The 20,807-nt window shown below is 43.2% G+C and overlaps 1 protein-coding gene across 4 annotated transcripts in view; it reads right to left on the bottom strand.

The window, feature by feature from the left end:
* The window catches only part of LOC149340420 (uncharacterized), a 66,844-nt gene that overhangs the window by 32,152 nt on the left and 13,885 nt on the right, over positions 1-20,807 (bottom strand). The window contains exons 1-6 of one of the 4 annotated variants that reach the window (XM_089549192.1): positions 10,353-11,501; positions 8,020-8,109; positions 7,553-7,642; positions 7,086-7,175; positions 6,618-6,725; positions 5,029-5,115 (exon numbers count right to left, since the gene is read on the bottom strand). In XM_089549192.1, coding sequence (XP_089405318.1) covers positions 5,029-5,115; positions 6,618-6,725; positions 7,086-7,175; positions 7,553-7,642; positions 8,020-8,109; positions 10,353-10,455 — 568 coding nt within the window. In that variant the 5' untranslated portion in view covers positions 10,456-11,501. Of the gene's footprint in view, positions 1-5,028; positions 5,116-6,617; positions 6,726-7,085; positions 7,176-7,552; positions 7,643-8,019; positions 8,110-10,352; positions 11,502-20,807 lie in introns of those variants that run through there. The other 3 variants (XM_089549189.1, XM_089549190.1, XM_089549191.1) reach the window with 3 other exon arrangements.

Here is a 20,807-nt window from a genome sequence, read left to right as displayed (position 1 = left end):
GACGGCGTCTAAGCAGACGTCGTATTTAGCTCCAGCAAATAAAGTTGTTTCTCTCTCTCTCTCTTTTCCTCCTGAATCATGAACCAACTAGCCCAAACTAGAGTTCTTCTTAAAGGCCTGAAGAAGGCGGATGAGCGGCTCCTTCTCCGCCTTCTCACCAGTGCATTGCTGTGCCCGGCAGCTCTAGAACATTTTAACCTCTCCATTAAAGGCAGCTGCCCACACTGTAGTGCAGTGTTTTTTGACACCTATCACATGGTATGGGCCTGCCCCTCCAAACCCGCTATTCCCTCCATCCCCAACCCAACCCGGGAGGATTGGGAGGCGATCCTGCTCGGCGGCCACGACTTACAGGCCCAACAAGCCATGGTCGGGCGCGCCCGGGCGGTGGCCACCGCCACTGGGGTCCCATACTAGGGACCTCCAACTAGTGCTTGCAAGGATCGGTCCCTTACGGGCTGCTCAAAACATACCTCCTGTCCCTTCTTAATAAATGTTTTAACCACCACCACCACCAACATGAATAAGCCTCCCTGTCTTTTCACTGTTCCGCTTCGAGGAAAAGTCTACGGCAGCTGCTGTGCTGGCGCCGAACATTTGCAAATGCAGAATAGACGAGCGAATGAAGGAAGATGAAGAGGATGATTTAGCTGCTAGCAGATACTGCAGCCCGCTTCGAACACCTACCGCGCGACGATTTGTGTGATAGAAGAGTATAATATTTGGAGCCCTCCGCATGTTATATTCCCCAGGAGGCCTTCACTACAAGTCTTAGTAGGCCATGCGTAGCATGTTGTCGTTAAACCCCACATACATGCCATACCGTGCCGTACCTTAACAGTAGTTGTAATTTTATTTCATTACCTGCTAGAAAAATTGCCTAGTTTTCTCTACGTCTCTTCTTTGAAGCTTTCAGGCTACTAATTAACGAGTCAAAATTTTCAGGAAGAAAGAAGAAGGTAGTAGAGAAGAAACGACAGAAACTTTTTTCGTTGCGTGTTCTGTTTCCATCTAGTGCATGTTCTAACGACTGCAGATATAAAGAAACAATCACACAAACCTGACCCAGCATTCCAAGAAACGCTGTCACCTGTATGCTGTGATAAATTAGACGTAAATATAAAACATTCTGACACAACTTCGCCATATTTTTCATCTTGTTTCAGTCAAAGACAAAGTAGAGCAGGCGAAACGAAAAAGGAACGTTTTATATACGACTACATCGTAGCCTGCAATGTATTTTAAGTGTAGCCATAACTTTTGGCAAGCTCTACTGCTTTTCAAAATAAGCTGACGCATCCAGTCTGCGCTCATATTTAACATTACAAATGGGCAATTACTATGCAAACCTGACTTCGGTGCTTGAGAGCCGTAAGTACAGTGTAACACCTGTAGCAGCAGCATACATAGTTCGAATTACCCCTCGAAAAGTTTTGATGAAACCAATCCTCAAAACGGGAAAACATATTTCTTTCTGCTCAATCTTTAGTACTAAAGTGCCAACTGCTAAACTTTGCGAACACGCCGACGTTGACATTAGCACTTGCTGGTTGGCAGTGATCTCCTCTGGCGTCGCTCTGACGGTGGCTAGAACAGCGAGTACCTCCAGTGCATCAACAGCGCCATTATTAGAAAGTGAGTCTGCTTCCGCAAATAAAAGCACACTTTCATTATACTCGGTTTTCTAGACTGCCCCGAAAAGCCTCAAGATGTTTATTATTTTGACGTACCAAGTTAACATGCTTTTTATTTCACTTTATTGAGTACTATTTCGTCTGTCTACATTGCGACGTTTCCTGCTGAACATTTCTTTGTGGCTTCGTTAGTTTTTTGAATGTTGTGCAGGTGTACGCTTTCTTAGGATAGTCTGTAAGAAATGAAAAGAAAGAAATTACAGCAGGTAGATTCTTGATAAGTTTAGTTCGCTGTGAACGCCTTACCTGAGCGCTTGCCCTTATGCTCTTCGTTTTGGTTCGTGTTGCTATAGCGTGAATCTGCGAGAGTATGCTGTATCTGCCAAGGACGAGAAGAAAACACGCGAAAGCCAGGCCAGCTTCGCTCTGAACTCTGCGCAAGCACTTTACACGTATTATTGCATTGTTTTGCAGGCACGAGTCAGCATTTCAGGGTCCTTTGAAGAGCGGCTAAAAGGATGATTCCTACCACTTCATTTAATAAACTCCAAAATAGAGGAGTACGCTTAGCTTCCTCTTATTTATCTCCGTCTCTTCAGCGAGACTGCTCCTGTGTTGTACCTTTGGTAGAGGTCTTTTCGCCTGTTTTTCTAGCAATAATTAAATACAATATAACAAGGAAACTTGTATGCCCATCCTTTCAAGCAAAATTCTTCGTGAACTTGAAAGTTTATTGACGCGCTTAGATATTAAAACCAGGATTCAGAGATCACTTAAACTTTGCGCAAGGCGTTGCACTGCTGACGAATACTGTTAAAAGTGCATGAATTTTAGTTCAGGACACACTGCCGCAGGAGGAGCCAGTTCTGAAGAGCTGGAGGGTCGCCAAACTAAACCACGCATGATTTCCTTCTACATCGTTCAAATCGCTTTTATGCGAAAAGGACTCTCTCTATCAAAGTGTTTTAGCACCAAGCCTAACGAGTAGAAAAAAATACCGTCGGCATCTTTCAGCGACGCAGTATTGTTTTTTAGCTCCCAGTTTCAGTAAACCTCCGAAAATCCGTGAAAGAAAATCACCGAAAAATCCACTGAGATGCAACCTAAAAGGAAGGTGGGGCACCTAGATCACGGGCCCTTGCAGTGGCATCACAACCTGCCCATTGGATCCTGAGCAAACTGAGAGCCGTGGCAGGTGGCAGTTAAATTAAAGATTGGTCGCTTGGGAAGCCACCTGGGTCGCGCACCCAGGTGCGCGACCCAGGTGGCTACCTAAGGACAGGGTTAATTGGAGAGACATCGGAGAGGCCTTTGCCCTGCAGTGGGCGTAGTCAGGTTGATGATGATGATGACGTCCTTTTTTGTATCCTTATGACCCTATGCTTGGACCCAGGGGTCGGCAGTATTTACAAAATATTGCCATGGACCTGGCTCGAGCTACCTGAGCACTAAGCCGTGACCAGGACGAAGGGGTCGCGTTCGCGTGAGGCGTGCTCGAGCTGGCTCTGTTCTGGGTGATTAAAAACCTCGGCCGTTCTGCGGTCCCCCTCTACGTCTACGACTGTGCTCCGTCTGGCCTGTGACAATATTTCTCTCAAGCCAGTACTAATTTTTTCCCGATTATACTTTTGACAAGTTTCCAGAGACGTTACATTCATTTCATAATTACACTAAATTCGAATGAGATAAAAGATGGATCAAATTTACCAAATATTGCTCCCGAAGTATATAGTGGGTGACGTGTTATACAGAGTGTTTCACCTATGGTCTTACACAAATTTTTAAAACTAGGCTTTTTTAGTTAAACCCGCTTTTTTCAGCAAAGTTTTGTGGGCGGTGAAGTACATCAGGATACATGTAAGACGTCGTAACTAGCTGGCTGGTTAACAAATGCTGAATATTTTTAACTATTACTGTTCGCCTTCTTAATTGGTGAGAGGCGTGTGGTCAACCGTAATGAACATCCATATCAGCTTTTAGAATTTCAAAAACGCGATTACTCTCAGCGCTGTGGCCCAAGAAATATTTTGGCTATTTCGACGAGTTACGTGCACTAGAGAGGTTGCTTTGCCTGCAAGCTTCTCGAAAGAGCATGTATTTTGGCGCGATATAGCCGGAATTTGTAGGGTCACAGCACCGAGGATCACTGCGTTTTCGAAATTCTGAAAACTGGTATGGATATTACTAACGGTGGACTGCACGCGTCCAAGTAGTGAAAGAGCCTAACTGTAATAGCTAGAAAGGCAACTATTCAAAATTAGTTAGTCAGCTTGCTAGTTAGCATGCCTAAGCTGAATTCTGATGTACTTCATTGCTGGCAATGATATGTCGAAAAAACTGCTCTTCTAACTCAAAAAGCCTGTTTACAAAAATTGTGTAAAGTTTTAGAAGGAGCACATTGCTTAGCACCGCTACTCGCACACCTTATTACCTACACATTTGAATCCGATATCCTTTTCGTCGACCTGAAGATGGAAATCTTATTCCACACTAAAAGAGTCATCCGCCACAATTCCGAATCTAGAGACGTGTTAGGAATATTCTTTTTTTCAATAAAAATAAAAACGGGCTTATTGTAACCCAATTTTACCTCGCCGACCTATTGAAGTGTAGATCTGCTTTTAGGGGTGAAATGCTTTTAGCTCTCGTTGCCGGCGACCTTGAGGTTACATCCAGCCAAAACCGACAGTCAACATCCGGGCAACGATTTCCAGTCATCGAGGCAGCGATCCGAGAGCCAAAACAAGGATGGCGCCATGGTCCCACACACTCATGCACATAGAAGACAGCCCGACCTTGGCGGTCGTGGCAGCAGCAGTTTGAAGTGCGTTCGGAGAAATGTAGGCAACGATTACAAAGATGGGAGCCAAATAGAAGCCGGAGACCGGTTCCGAGGCAGAGCCCATGCGATTGGCCCAGACAATGACAGGAAACGATTGCGCCCATATGGGCCAGTGCAGAGTATGGTGTGTTGTGGTGCACCAGACTCTTTTCACGAATGTGGTTAGTACCATCTACAACCAATGTGCTATGTCCGTAACCATTTTATGCTGGCATCTACTTTCGGTTACTCGAGAGGTAATAAATTTTTAATTAAGTACTGATTTTTTTATCTGATAGATCTCAAATATATTCCTGGCTTTAGTGTATGCGCGCTTGTGTGTAACTTTAATTTACTGGCCGTAGGTGCTGTAAAGTTTATGCAGGTAATTTGCTGGAGGAAAAGTATCCATAACGTTGAAAACATTGAAAAACTACGAATAGTTGCCGCCAGATTCTGTTGATAGAAAGAAAAGATCAATCTGTCAGTAGTATCGGCGAAGGAAATGTTTCGTTTAGCATCGTTGGAGAAGAAAACTTCTCTCCTGGAGGCAGCAATCAAACTTTTTCATACCTTTACATCTGGCGATTCCAGTGGAGTCGTCGCAAACTTTCCCATTGCCTGCACACGCCTTTTTCCTTTCAAATGTGCATGTGGGCTCTGGAAGTAAATTTGAAGTAAGAAAGAGTACTAAAAGATCTTAGTGAGGCAACACGCGTATGAATTCAGGAATGACATCTGGCGATAGGTATTACAGCTTTTATTTCAAAATTTTGTCATTTGAAACCCAAGGTCCTTTTTTACAGCAAAAAAATTCCGGGGATGCACGCGCAGTAAGCAACCAACTTAAATATTTTTATCCGCTGCATTCGATTACGCTATCATGTGCTGTCAGTGGTGACGTTCATTCTTTTTCTGCAGTGAAAACAACCTCCTAGTGCTGGAAAAAGGAACCTCGACGAACATTACCGATGAGCAGCTGATATGCGCATACTTATTATTCTTCCGGTAGAAAGCACCTCTTGAGATGTTTGCTCGTTCAAAGTGCTAAGTGTAATGTGATGAACTTCTATTTCAAGCAGCAGAATCTCAGTACAGCTTTTTAGAGAGCATATCTGAGAGGTGACATGCATTTGCGCGTCTGGGCTGCTTGCTTCTTGCTCTTAGCAATCATGACCATATCGCTCACTTCTAAAGATAAGTTTCGTAAGCTTCACACGTCTTTAAAGTCGTTTTCAATTGGGCGCCTCAGGAGAAATGTTTTCAGTAAAGGCCTGTGTATTCAACGTTAACAGTCTAACGGCCTAACAGGGCTTTCAGTTTGACATGTAAAGGGGTAGTCATGGTCCCATAGGAGCTGTGATGCTACTGCACATGTTAACATTGCTGTCACCATGCACATGCTTTATTTAGATATGTAGGATTGGCTTTAAAGCCGTTCAAATATTTCGAAACCTTTCGGAGTTTTGGCCACTTGGAGAGTTCCGATCACGACTTTAGGTGTCTTTGTCGCAATTTGTAAAAGATAACGTTGAAGTGTGATTTAGGATGTGTGTATGATAGCGTTACCGGGAGTGAAACACCAATAAGAGCTTGTACTAAAATTTTAGTTTGCCGCCGCGGTGGCCCAGTGGCTATGGTGCTCGGCTGCTGACCCGAAAGACGCGGGTTCGATCCCGGCCGCGGCGGCTAGAATTTCTTTGGAGGAGAAATTCTAGAGGCCCGTGTACTGTGCGATGTCAGTGCACGTTAAAGATCCCCAGGTGGTCGAAATTTCCGGAGCCCTCCACTACGGCGTCTCTCATAGCCTTAGTCGCTTTGGGACGTTAAACCCCATAAACCAAACCAAACCAAAATTTTAGTTTAACATTTTTTGCGAACCACATGGAGGTCGCAACACATTGGTCCCACAAATAATGCGCGCAAAATAATTGTGAACTTTAAGGCACAATTGGACGCGATTCATTTTATTTTTCGATGAGTCTTTTCTTGTACAACACATAATATTCATTATTTCCTGAATTGCTTTTTTCAGCGTCTACAATTTCTCGTTATTAGGTTATTTTAATTTCAGTAAGTGCACTGCGCAAGTTAAGAAAGGCTCATCAATCTAAAAATTAGAGGAATGTTGATCCTTTTTTGCAGCTACCAAGAGTACTCACCTTCGCATTGTCCTGTTGCTTCGTCACACACAAGCCCTGCCAATCTGCAGGCTATTTTCTTTTGGTAGCTGCACTTACTTTCCTTGTACACTGAAAGGAATTGAGGTACTAGAAAAGAAAGAAGGGTTCAGCTGAAACTTTTACGAAATATTTCACATGCTTTGAGCATGAGCACGCTTCTGGAATCGTTGGTTTTGTAGAGAAAAATTTTCGTTGGAGCCCTGCACGTGCTTTCCATCGTATCACTTATTCAGACATGGACGAGATTCATGTTATTTTTCGATGAGTCTTTTCTTGTACAACACATAACATTCATTATTTCCTGAATTGTTTTTTGTCAGCGTCTACAATTCCTCGTTATCAGGTTATTTTAATTTCAGTAAGTGCACTGCGCAAGTTAAAAAAGGCTCATCAATCTAAAAATCACAGGAATGTTGATCCTTATTTGCAGCTACCGAGAGTGCTCACCTTCGCATTGTCCTGTTGCGTCGTCACACACAAGCCCTGCCAATCTGCAGGCTATTTTCTTTTGGTAGCTGCACTTACTTTCCTTGTACACTGAAAGGAATTGAGGTACGAGAAAAGAAAGAATGGTTCAGCTGGAACTTTTACGAAATATTTCACATGCTTTGAGCATGACCACGCTTCTGGAATCGTTGGTTTTGTAGAGAAAAATTGTCGTTGGAGCCCTGCACGTGCTTCCCATCGTATTACTTATTTAGATATGGACGAGATTCATGTTATTTTTTGATGAGACTTTTCTTGTACAACACATAATATTCATTATTTCCTGAATTTTTTTTGTCAGCGTGTACAATTTCTCGTTATTACGTTGTTTTAATTTCAGTAAGTGCACTGCGCAAGTTAAGAAAGGCTCATCAATCTAAAAATCACAGGAATGTTGATCCTTATTTGCAGCTACCGAGAGTGCTCACCTTCGCATTGTCCTGTTGCGTCGTCACACACAAGCCCTGCCAATCTGCAGGCTATTTTCTTTTGGTAGCTGCACTTACTTTCCTTGTACACTGAAAGGAATTGAGGTACGAGAAAAGAAAGAATGGTTCAGCTGGAACTTTTACGAAATATTTCACATGCTTTGAGCATGACCACGCTTCTGGAATCGTTGGTTTTGTAGAGAAAAATTGTCGTTGGAGCCCTGCACGTGCTTTCCATCATATTACTTATTTAGATATGGACGAGATTCATGTTATTTTTCGATGAGACTTTTCTTGTACAACACATAATATTCATTATTTCCTGAATTTTTTTTGTCAGCGTGTACAATTTCTCGTTATTAGGTTGTTTTAATTTCAGTAAGTGCACTGCGCAAGTTAAGAAAGGCTCATCAATCTAAAAATCACAGGAATGTTGATCCTTATTTGCAGCTACCGAGAGTGCTCACCTTCGCATTGTCCTGTTGCGTCGTCACACACAAGCCCTGCCAATCTGCAGGCTATTGTCTTTTGGTAGCTGCACTTACTTTCCTGGTACACTGAAAGGAATTGAGGTACGAGAAAAGAAAGAAGGGTTCAGCTGGAACTTTTACGAAATATTTCACATGCTTTGAACTTGACCACGTTTTTGGAACCGTTGGTTTTGTTGAGAAAAATTATCGTTAGAGCCTTGCACGTGCTTTCCATCATAATACTTATTTAGATATCGACCCGATCTATGTCCATTTTCGATGAGTCTTTTCTTGTGTAACGAATAATATTCATTATTTCTTCGGGGCTGGCGCGAGGAGTTTCTGAAGCTGTAATATTATAACGTTGGTATACTGAAAATGAGCAGAACACTCGGCGCTTCGCACAGACTAATCCGGCAGTGAACGCACACTATTCGAATGCATCCATTTTTATGCATATCGGTGCGCGGGAGATCTTGCGAAAGAAACTGTCAAAGGTAGAATAGTTATGGAGGACATATTACATGCATTATTTGAAATTTTGTTGGTTCTTTGAGATGATTGTGCTTGCTATATATTTCTTCATTTTCGACGACTTTGGGTGGAAGAGGAAGCCAGCGCCGGCGTCCGTCCATGATCTGCACGGCGGCACTGAGCAGCAAGTTATCAGGCTTACGAAATGGGGCGCGAAAACGAACGAAAACAACCGGCACGCCGGCCACCCTGCTGATGGAATGCTTGTCATAACGTCACATAGCGGCGATCGCAACGCCGCCTTCAAAACACACCAGACAACCCTGCTGAAAAAAAAGTTCTATGATGCAATAGCCTCTTAGATCATTCATCATAGAATATCATACAATCTGTATGACATATCATACAATCTGTATGATATATCATACGAATTGTATGATATATCATACAGATTGTATGATATGCCATACAGATTGTATGATATTCTATGATGAATGATCTATGAGGTTATTGGATCATAGAACTTTTTTTCAGCAGGGAATGTAAAGCCGTTCCTAGTTAACACTCATGACTTTTGTTCCACAACGCATTCTTTTCCAGCACACCGTCGGTGCATGCTCGATCATGCGCGGTCTCCATTTAAAGCGATAGAAGTTAATTGTCGCAGTCTTGCTTGCAGCGTTTTTGTTGCTCTTATGACAATGGTGAACACAGCAGTAGGTCGAGGCACCCATAATTAGCTAAGGTTGTTTTCACATTTGGAGCAAAACGCCTTGCCGCTCGCGTCGCTGACGGCAAACTGAAGGAGAGAGCGGCGTACACCTTTGCCCACCCCTGTTAACGAGACGGCGCCACTCGCGCTCGGCAGACTGCAGCGCAGGGAGCCTATAGAGCAAAAATTTGTAAATTGCTTTTTTGAGGAAAGGAAATGGGGCAGTATCCGTCTCTCATATCTCGGCGAACACCTGAACCTCGCCGTAAGGGATGGGAGGAAACGTTTGAGTGAAAGAAAAAGAGAGAGAGGTGCCATAGTGGGGATCTGCGGAATAATTTTGACCACCTGGGGATCGTTGCTGTGCACTGACATCGCACAGCACACGGGCGCCTTTTTACGTTTCGCCTCCATCGAAGCGCGGCCGCCGCGGTTGGGTTCGAGCCCGGTTCCTGCGGCGCGATAGACGGGCGGCTTAACCACTGAGCCACCGTGGCTGGTCCATTACACAGTTTTCCCCTCCGGCTATATTCTCAGCGCGCATTCTCCCCTCCGGGTTAGTCACATCAGCGGTAACTCAGGACGTGCTACGTCCGCCGCTTAAGAGCGTGGGTGGCGCTGGTGAACACTCCCAAGGTTAGGTTATTTGTAAACATAAATACCTCCGAAAGCAGAAGGTTTGACAGCCGTCGCCGTAGCTCAGCGGTAGAGCACCGGACGCGTAATTCGGAGGTCGTGGGTTCGGATCCCACTGGCGGCATGTGGTTGTTTTTTCTTCTGCTTTTCTAATCAATTAGCTTTAAGTGATGACATATTCAGTAATATTCTAAGCCGAACAACAGCACAAAATAAATAAATTAAAAAAAAATCCCCTGTGCCCCTTGGTTTCTGTGGCTGTTGGCTTCTCTCATATTTGCTATATAAGCATACTAATGATCCGTTTGGACCTCGTATTAACAACTGGTCTCAGCGCCTTTCCAAATGTTTTTCTTTCTTGCACATTCGCCTTAGCCTTTCATGGTACCACAGGCGTTCATCGTCACCTTTGTGATCTGCTAGGTAATTATTCTTGCAGTGCATTGAACGAAGTGACAAGACTGCAGCGGCAATATCATTCTAAATAAAAATGATTAATTCAACTTACCCCATGTTGAACCCCATGGAGGCGCAGTTCTGCCCCAGCAGTTTTCTGTCACCACAAGCACAATGAGCGCGCAGAAACCGGTGGTGCGTAAAATTCGCCCCATCGCATTAAGCTCATATATAAAGTAAGTGGCTACTCTTTGCGGTGGCGGTTTATATCTGAATCAGAAAAGCTGTTCTGCTGACGTCTATCTACCACGTGATTAACTCAGCAGCACTTGTTTTCTTATCACTGCGCACGCACTTATCGTAGGATACAATACATTATTTCCTCACATCGTTACGATACCTGTTTTAGTCGCAGCAAACAGGTCGTTTGAGAACAAAGTCGAAGAGAAGGACGGGCAGTGCACGGAGGCGAGAAGTCCACATCGTCCTCTGAGAGCGAGCTTTTATTTCATCATTATCATCATCGGCCTGACAACGCCCACTGCAGGGCAAAGGCCTCTCCGTGAACCTTGTCCTGTGCTAGCTGCGGCCACCTTATCCCCGCTCACTTCTTTATCTCATGCGCCCGCTTTACTTTCTGCCGCCCCCTGCTACGCTTCCCTTCTCTTGGAATCCACTCCGTTATCCATAAGGACCAGCGGTTGTCTTCCCTTCGCATTACGTTTACTGCCAAAAAGCACTTCTTCCTCTTGATTTCGACTAGGATGTCATTAACATGTGTTTTTTTTTTTGTCACCCACTTTGTCCGCTTCCCGTCCCAAATGTTACACCTATCATTTTTCTGTCCATAGATCGCTGCGCGGTCCTTAACCTATGGTGAACCCTTTCCGTTAGCCTCCACGTTTCTGCCCCGTAGCTGAGTACCAGTAAGATACCGCTGTTGTATACGTTTCTCTTGAAGGAGAGAGGGACTTTCTTTTGAGGGATATTGGTAATCTGCCATTCATGATTTCCGAAAACGTACCACATGTGCTCCACCTCGTTCTTATTCTTCGAGTTATTTCCATCTCATGATGCGGATCAGCGGGCACTACCTGCCCTAAGTAGACCTATTTCGTTACCGCTACCGGCACCACGTCGCCAATTGACAACTTATGTTCCTTGTGAAACTGTTGAGCATTTCCTTGCTTTGGTTTTCTCCATGTTAAATTTAAACCTACCGTTCTGCTCTGCCTGTATAATTAATTTAACATGCTTTGTAGCCCATCTCCTGAGTGACTTAGCAAGGCAATATTATCAGGCAATGTCATACATGTCACCTTTTATTTACGCTACTGTTTGGCTTCTCGGACCACTTGCGGTGTTCACGTCGTGAATACCTAGATTAACTTGACGCTTCGTTCAGCACCGTGAAGAGCTTTCCAACACAATTAACCATCTAAAGTAAATGAAACGTTCAGTATAAACCAACATTTGAATGCATGCACCTACTTTCGTTGGTTTGATAGTCTAATAACTGTTAATTCATGCTATGCGCCCATGACCAGTGCTCAAAAAGCGTCAGATTTCGAGGCCCTCGGCAAGCTCACGGCTATTAATTCAGACCGCATTGTCATTTATCCTATTTATATATGTATGCATACTCCAGCCGCGCATTTCATTTCTCAATTGCTGCATGCGCAAATAAAACTGGGGACTGTATAGTACTTTGCTGAAAAAATGTTTTCTGTACGCGTTTTGCAGCCAACGAGGTTCTTTCCTTCCGCATGACAGCAAAAAAAAAAACGTAAAGAAGCCTAAACTCTTTTCTTCTTAATAGTCTGCGGTTGCTCCTAAATATGTTACCAGCGGCTTACAAGCTAGCACCTTTGAGCTATTCTGCTTATGACATTCGGCTCAAGCCCACTTCTGAAACGGTTGACCCCACGCTGTAGAGTGATGACTTCACAGGAGGAAGATACGCGGCCGTTTAAGTACTTTTGTGTAGAAGAGGACAGAATTTAGCCCCTTTAAATGCCAGCTGTCGAAGAGGTCAAGGATGGTGGAATACACTTGTAGCGTAGTGTACAAAATTCCACTCTCACCCAAAAAAGTATACATAGGACAAACCGGGAGATGCATAAACATTTGTCTGCGAGGACATCTCAAATCCCTCTCCGATACCAACTACTCCCATTTGAAAGAGCTCTGTTGCGAATGTGGAAAAGGTGAAAATTAAAATAAAAATAAGAAAAGAAAGACCTGTCCCCCTTTGGTTGATAACACAAAGATTTTATTTAGGCACACGGATAAAACAACAAGACAGCTGATGGAGGCCCATTTCATCCGAAAAAGACAATCGCAGTGTGTAAGCCAGCCTTCTATTATACTAGTCGATCAAGAGGTCTCATTCCCTGATAATGCCTAATTTTGTCTTCAAGTTCAACGGATGGGGCTGGATTCTGTTCGGTAACGTTTAGTGCGGTGATAGTGTTTTTTTTTTCCCTTTGCAATGTGTCTGTGCAAGTGCTCTCAACTCATTATCACATGACTGAGCTGTATAAAACGTGTATTTTTTCTAATAAAAGTTAGTTGGGAGTCAGCGCTTGTCTGTGTGCTCTTTCTGTACGTCTTGCGTCTTTTTTACGCTGTACTTTCCAATATGAGCTGCTACCAACTTGCCCACCTCTCTATCCTTCTTTCACAGTCTCGTGTCTCTGGATCTTTTTCAGCACATTTTCTTTTTTTTTTTCATGCAGGAGACCTTGCCATGTTCCATATTCCTTCTGTTCAAGAGGCATCTGAAGCCTGTCCTTCCTTTTTGGAGCAGTCTTTTGCATATATGTATAAAACATAACGGAATGACAAGGAACCAATCAGTATTTTTTTTTTGTGTCTACCGTCCATTCGCTGATACGCATGAGTGTTTACGACAAGTGCGCTAACCTGTCCATATTGTCATGCCCTGGAGATTGTTCTCATCTTCTAAGAGAGATTGCAGCCACAACCTTGTCCTAAACGCCTGAAAAGGACAGTGTTTTCATTCTATATGCAAGACACCGTTCCTGGGCAGGCTGAAGTTTAAGAAAGCCGAAATAATCCACAAGAAATGGGACAATATACAGTGGTATCGCCCAGATTTTTGGCCTTTCTTCTAGGCATTTCCACCAAAATCTAGACCAACTTCCTAATGGGCACGTCCTGTACGAATAAAAGGTCTACAAAAAGAAGATACGAGTGTTTAAGTGACGCATTTTTGATGCTGAGGAGACTGGACACTTCAGTTCAAGTTAATAATTGTGTTGCTTTTAGTCAAGCATGCAATCAGGTGTTTTTGCTGTTCTTTGTAGTTCCGAGTGATTTACTCATGGTCAGCCAATCGTACTTAATTCACCTATACGCGGCAGTCTCTTCCTGGGCACGGCATTGTATTTCAATCCTGCATGCTCGACATTAGAACAAGAAATGTACGGTGTAAAATGGCAGCTTTTGCACCGAATGTTACGCCCGAACGCGATAACAATGCAATCTCTCATGGTCAGAAGCAGAAGAGATGCTTTGGGAGCGCTGATTACAGCCATGCCATAGGGCCGACGGTGATGCCATGTCCTGTTCATTGTGTGAAAATTTTGGCTCTGATGCTCGAGAAGGGGTGATAAGATGTCCCGTATGTTGCGCCATAGATTTGCACTATGGTACTGGCCAAATAATCTTATCCCTTTTATTGTTTTCCCCACGACGTCTGAGTTCAGTAGAAGGTCATCATCACCATTATCAGCAGCAGCTGCAGCAACTACCTGACTACGCCCACTGCAGGACAAAGGCCTCTTCCATATCTTTCCAATTAACCGTTCCCTTGTCAAGCTTCGGCCACCTTATCCCCGCGAAATTCTTAATTTTGTCCCTCACCTATCTTTCTCCCGCTCCGTGCTACGCTTGCCTTCTCTTGATACCCAGCACCTTGACCTTAACGACCATCGGTTATCTTGCCTTCGCACATCATAGCCAACCCAAACCAATTTCTTCTTGTTTTCTGCTAGGATATCAATAACTCACATTTGTCCGATGACACACTCTGCCTTTTTCCTGTCCCTTAATGTTACACCTATCATTTTCCTTTCCATAGCTCAATGTGTTATCCTCAGTTTCATTTGGCCCCTTTTCATTAACCTCCAAGTTTCTGCCCCATTAGTGAGTACCGGTAACACACAACTGTTTTATACTTTTCTCGTGAGGGAAACTAGTAAACTGCCATTATTGACCTGTGAGAACCTTCCAAATGTGCCCCGCTCATTCTTACGCTTGTAGGTTCTTCGCTATCATGATCCGGATCCGTGGTCACTGACTGACCTAAGCGGATGTATTGCCGTACTACTTCCAGCACCTTACTGCCAATCGTAAACTGCTGCTTCCTAACCTAACTATGAATTTCGACGCATGTTTGAAGACGTATATGTCCTGACGTTTACACTTTTACTGCAAAAGACTTTTTTTTCCAACTCTGCAGCACCAGGCCACAAGAATCATTACCATGTTCAAAGCTCATACTTGTGCGAGTACTTATTCAATTTACTGAAAATAAAAAAAAATCTGCTCTTCGTTCAAAGATGATAGACAACCACCTCAGTGCCATGGTGCGAGTCACATGTGGAGTAGACCTTACACAGGATATTGCTTTCCTAGTGGCTGCCAAGCCTTGTGAAATCTCAAGCCAGCAGCCGGCTTAGAACTGAAGAAATGTAGTAAATTGGGCTTTTTGGCTAACTTGCGTGTTTAAAAGAGCGCGAATGACGGTCTCCTTTCTTCTGTCCCGTCCTTAGCGCTGTTTTGAATAGAACTGAAAGTTAATTCCCCCAGTTCCAAAACGAAACATCTTGACCATGCAAGTTGTTTCCTTTGTTTCTTTCATTTAATGCACTGGAATATACACACTCTCCCCTCCAAAAGGCACCATTGTCATTGAAAGTTTTTATTTTTGTTATTTTACGGCTGCTGGCTCTCGGGAGACGGAACTTTTCGCAATGCATCTCGCATACCTAAATGAGTTTGAGACACGTGGCCTTCTATTAAATGCTTCATATTTTGCGTGTATGTCCAATTCTTAGAGATCAGGTTTCGGGGCAGTCGGCGATGCCACAGGCAATAAACCTGACCCCACTATCTCTTAGCTTCTTCAAATGTTTATATCCTAACCCCGCATTGAATTCCTCTTCAGCTACTGGATGCGCAAAGAAAACCGGACAGCTATGAAATATAGAACTCCAGGCAATAATTCTGACCCCACTATCTCTTAGCTTCTTCAAATGTTCATATCCTAACCCCGCATTGAATTCCTCTTCAGCTACTAGATGCGCAAAGAAAACCGGACAGCTATGAAGTATACAGCTGCAGGCAATAATCCTGACCCCACTATCTCTTATCTTCTTCAAATGTTTATATCCTAACCCCGCATTGAATTCCTCTTCAGCTATTGGATGCGCAAAGAAAACCGGACAGCTATGAAGTATACAGCTGCAGGCAATAATCCTGACCCCACTATCTCTTATCTTCTTCAAATGTTTATATCCTAACCCCGCATTGAATTCCTCTTCAGCTACTGGATGCGCAAAGAAAACCGGACAGCTAAGAAGTATAGAGCTGCAGGCAATAATCCTGACCCCACTATCTCTTATCTTCTTCAAATGTTCATATCCTAACCCCGCATTGAATTCCTCTTCAGCTACTGGATGCGCAAAGAAAACCGGACAGCTATGAAGTATACAGCTGCAGGCAATAATCCTGACCCCACTATCTCTTATCTTCTTCAAATGTTTATATCCTAACCCCGCATTGAATTCCTCTTCAGCTATTGGATGCGCAAAGAAAACCGGACAGCTATGAAGTATACAGCTGCAGGCAATAATCCTGACCCCACTATCTCTTATCTTCTTCAAATGTTTATATCCTAACCCCGCATTGAATTCCTCTTCAGCTACTGGATGCGCAAAGAAAACCGGACAGCTAAGAAGTATAGAGCTGCAGGCAATAATCCTGACCCCACTATCTCTTATCTTCTTCAAATGTTCATATCCTAACCCCGCATTGAATTCCTCTTCAGCTACTGGATGCGCAAAGAAAACCGGACAGCTATGAAGTATACAGCTGCAGGCAATAATCCTGACCCCACTATCTCTTAGCTTCTTCAAATGTTCATATCCTAACCCCGCCTTGAATTCCTCTTCAGCTACTGGATGCACAAAGAAAACCGGACAGCTATGAAGTATACAGCTGCAGGCAATAATCCTGACCCCACTATCTCTTATCTTCTTCAAATGTTTATATCCTAACCCCGCATTGAATTCCTCTTCAGCTATTGGATGCGCAAAGAAAACCGGACAGCTATGAAGTATACAGCTGCAGGCAATAATCCTGACCCCACTATCTCTTATCTTCTTCAAATGTTTATATCCTAACCCCGCATTGAATTCCTCTTCAGCTACTGGATGCGCAAAGAAAACCGGACAGCTAAGAAGTATAGAGCTGCAGGCAATAATCCTGACCCCACTATCTCTTATCTTCTTTCATTTCATTTCATTTCATTTCATTTTATACCCTAACCCCGCATTGAATTCCTCTTCAGCTACTGGATGCGCAAAGAAAACCGGACAGCTATGAAGTATACAGCTGCAGGCAATAATCCTGACCCCACTATCTCTTAGCTTCTTTAAATGTTCATATCCTAACCCCGCCTTGAATTCCTCTTCAGCTACTGGATGCACAAAGAAAACCGGACAGCTATGAAGTATACAGCTGCAGGCAATAATCCTGACCCCACTATCTCTTATCTTCTTCAAATGTTTATATCCTAACCCCGCATTGAATTCCTCTTGAGCTACTGGATGCGCAAAGAATACCGGACAGCTATGAAGTATAGAGCTGCAGGCAATAATCCTGACCCCACTATCTCTTAGCTTCTTCAAATGTTCATATCCTAACCCCGCATTAAATTTCTCTTCAGCTACTGAATGCGCAAAGAAAACCGGGCAGCTATGGAGTACAGAGCTGAAAGATGTTTTTTTTTTGCGAATTTTCTGCTGAAAGCGACTTACTTTCCAGATTTAGGAGACAAAAAAACAGTAAACGTTTGCAAATAATTGAGTAAAATTTTTCCTCTAAATTTTGCGATCACTCATAAGCCTCAGAAGCTTAGCACGTGTACCAATATAGCGGGAGCATTTTGCTTCACACACGATGGTCACGGCAACTTCTGACACGCTTCAGGCCATGCGGTAGAAAGGAAATTTCATGTGGAAGTGACAAACACGTCCTTTCATGCATTCATCGCGCACGACTGAAGCGGTCAGCGCGCCTAGCCTATCTTTCAGAAAAAAAAAATGTGAAATCTCCATTTATGTTCCATGCTTTGTGAGAATTGCCGGGAACGGGCACAACGTTAAAGAGGTACAGTAAATTCCATTTAAAGAGATAGTACTGCAAACACGTAGTGCCTGACCGCTAGTGGGGTATGATTGTGCATGTAACGTCACTGAAACGTGTAATTTTGAGTTAAAATTTCTGTATGTTCTATTTTCCATGTTTTGATGCAAACATGGAGGTTACTTCACGATGAGAGAGCGCAGCGTGCTAGCAGAGTGGTTTATTTTAACTGTCTCGCCCAATCTCATTACAAAAGCAAAGAGATCACGGCCCCCTGACATCTTCACGCGGAGGTGCTATTCGGACACGGCTTTGGCAAATTCAAGCAGTCATATCTCTTGTGCGCTCAGCTTGTTTACTTGTAATCGCGTAAAGAGTTCAACTTTTAGCTCAAAGTGGGATTAACATGAGATCTACGCATACAAGTTATAAGGGAGAAAAAAAGTGTTGATCCCTGGGCTGCTAACTTTTACATCCTGTCTATATAAGTAGAGCCGCGCTACTGTAAATGCGCCGCACAAAGATTATTTACTTCCGGCCGACCACTTCGCTACCTAATCAATTACGAAGGTTGATTGCGGATGAGACGCCATCAGCGGTTAAAATTCCTATAACATTTCACGTTTTGAGAATGCAAAAGCTATTACGTGGTTATAGTTCTTATCATCACCAGGACTCTGGGGACAATAGTTGCTGGAACTCCGCAGACGACCAGCCTCACAGAAACGGCGTTCCAGTTGGAAAAACATGGAGTGCGGTTTTATATAAAAACCATCCGCAAGGCAGTTCTAGATATCAATATATTAGGCCATTGTTGAAGCTAACAACCTAAAAAATGCTTCATCATATATTTTAGAAGCACGTGAAGCACAGCTCCGATTATGTAGGTAGAAATTTTCCGGAAAAAAGTCCTGCTACTGAGTACATTCTTTGGGGCAGCCAGACTGAGTGTGCATTTTTAGCTTCGCAAGCCATTTTGGATGCTCAGTTTGCAAGATTTCTTGACTGCCAGCAGTTTAGGCTGAACATGAATGCTCTTTAAGGCACTCAGAGGGATATAGTTATCAAACCTTCATAATGCTATGAAAACTGCTAGATTTCTCGCCCCATCCATTAGCCTTATATAGAGAACTGTACTTGTAAATGGCCCTATTCGACAGCAACCCTGCATGAAATGAAAACAGATGACACTTTTCCTTGAGCCATCCTCTTCAACTCTCATGCTGAAGGACTAATTGAACAGCGTTCGCATTCGCTAAGACGTAAACCCATGAGTTTTTAGTTGTTGACGTAGATCGCGATAACATTTACCTTCCATCGCGTATGCAGCCTTTTTGACAGCAAGGCATAGTATAAAAAGACGTGCATTTCGATAAACGTGTTGGTATTTTCATGTCCAAGTTTCATCAAGCTGACTACGATTTAGACTTTTCTTCACACAGTGCTGCTTTACTTGGCAACAGACGGCCATTCAAAGGAGCGACGCAAACAGATGATATAAGACTACAATCTTATCTCTGCAATCATAGCTGTAGTTTTTCTTCCCGTTCGTAGTGTTTTGCTCGCCTCAGTAATCTTTCGTTGCCTATATATTGAAGCGAAATGACTCCTCTCTTCATTTGTTAGCTTATTTCCCATGAATATTCCTTCATTATTGACGCTGCCACAGTACAATTTTATTGTTCGTCACGGTCCCACAAGATAGCCATCAAGCTCCGAACAATACTGCTCTTCCCTGCATTATCTCTCGTGCAAGCTCTGAAGCACATTTTTCTGGAGAATAAGCTTGTGAACCAATCGGATGTCCGCATGGTATCTCTATGGCAACAGACAACGCTACATTGCATGTATCCTAAAAGGAGATATGTTATCTAGGTGTGCTTTATCACATGCGACCATCATATAACAAATCTTGTGAGATGGAAAAGTCACGTCTTTTTTGAGTCCTCAGGGCTGATAACGGCGCGGGCTTCGTCCTTCTTACATAGCGGTGCAAGGAACGTATTAAAGAGACTGCTTTCAAAGCTTCTCATTTGCGAGGAGATGCTGACATTGCGGCTGGATATGAATGTTTTTTCGCTCATGGGGAGAGCGAGATGTCGCGTAGCTGTTATTTTTTGTTTGCTTTTCTCCGGGCGCGAAGTTGCAGCATTAGCGGAAGCACATGCCCTTTTCCGCTCATTTAAGGACACGCTTAATAAGAAAATGTATTCATTGAATTTTATTTTTATTTTAGTTCAAAATATTTGCGAATCGAAAAGCTTGGCTTAAGACTTTGCGCATCGCTCGAACTCTACATGCAGGAAATACGCAGTTAATGTGTTTTATGACTTATAAGATATCTGTCTTCTTCGTTCCAAGAAATATACCGGATGTTTCTGTAAATGTGGACGAGAATTTAAAAAGAAAGGCTTTTTGAGGTATTAAGGTGGTTCCTGCAGCACAATATTCCTGTGCTGGCAAATATCAGAAAACCGGCGAATAAAGTTAACTAGTTAGGCACTTAATACTTCCAATAATTAAATTTTTCACTGTTGGATTTAGGCGCCTGGTTATATTTAGAGATTTGTAGCCGGACGTTAGAGAGCGCCATAACAGTTTATAGAATTTCGAAAACGCGATTTCCCTCGGCGCTGTGGCATTGGCGAAATTCGGCTCTTACGACTAGTTACGTGCACTGGGGGGTTTCATTGCGTGCATGGTTTTCGAATGTTGATGTATTTTGGCACGATGCAGCCAAACTTTGTTGAGTCACAGCGCCGAGGGTAACTGCATTTTCGAAATTTGAAAAACGGATATTGGTATTACTCATAACCGACTACAAGCCTGTAATTGCAACCGGATGTTTAATAGTTGAAAAGTTAATTACCAGAAATTAGTTAACCGGCTAACTAGTTAAATTTATTCTCATCTTTTATGATGGCCGCCAACACAGCTATTATTGTGTTGCAGAAGCTTCCTTTATACCGGCAAAAACCTATTTTTAAACATTCTAGTTCACTTTCGTTGAAACAACCGATATATTCCAAGCAGAAGACCACAAATATGCAAAATGTATCTGTTCACTATTTATCTTTTAAAACAATTCAGAAGAAAAGCATGGCTTGCGTGTGCGAAATGTAGCTTCGCAAATCTCATGATATATTGTGTTCCAATGATCCCAGTCAACGCC

Source organism: Amblyomma mixtum, chromosome 6 (assembly GCF_055824585.1).
Source record: "Amblyomma mixtum isolate Tamu chromosome 6, ASM5582458v1, whole genome shotgun sequence".
Taxonomy (NCBI): Eukaryota; Metazoa; Arthropoda; class Arachnida; order Ixodida; family Ixodidae; genus Amblyomma; species Amblyomma mixtum.
Note: the sequence above shows the minus strand (reverse complement) of the source record. Positions and strands in the feature narration are given on the sequence as shown.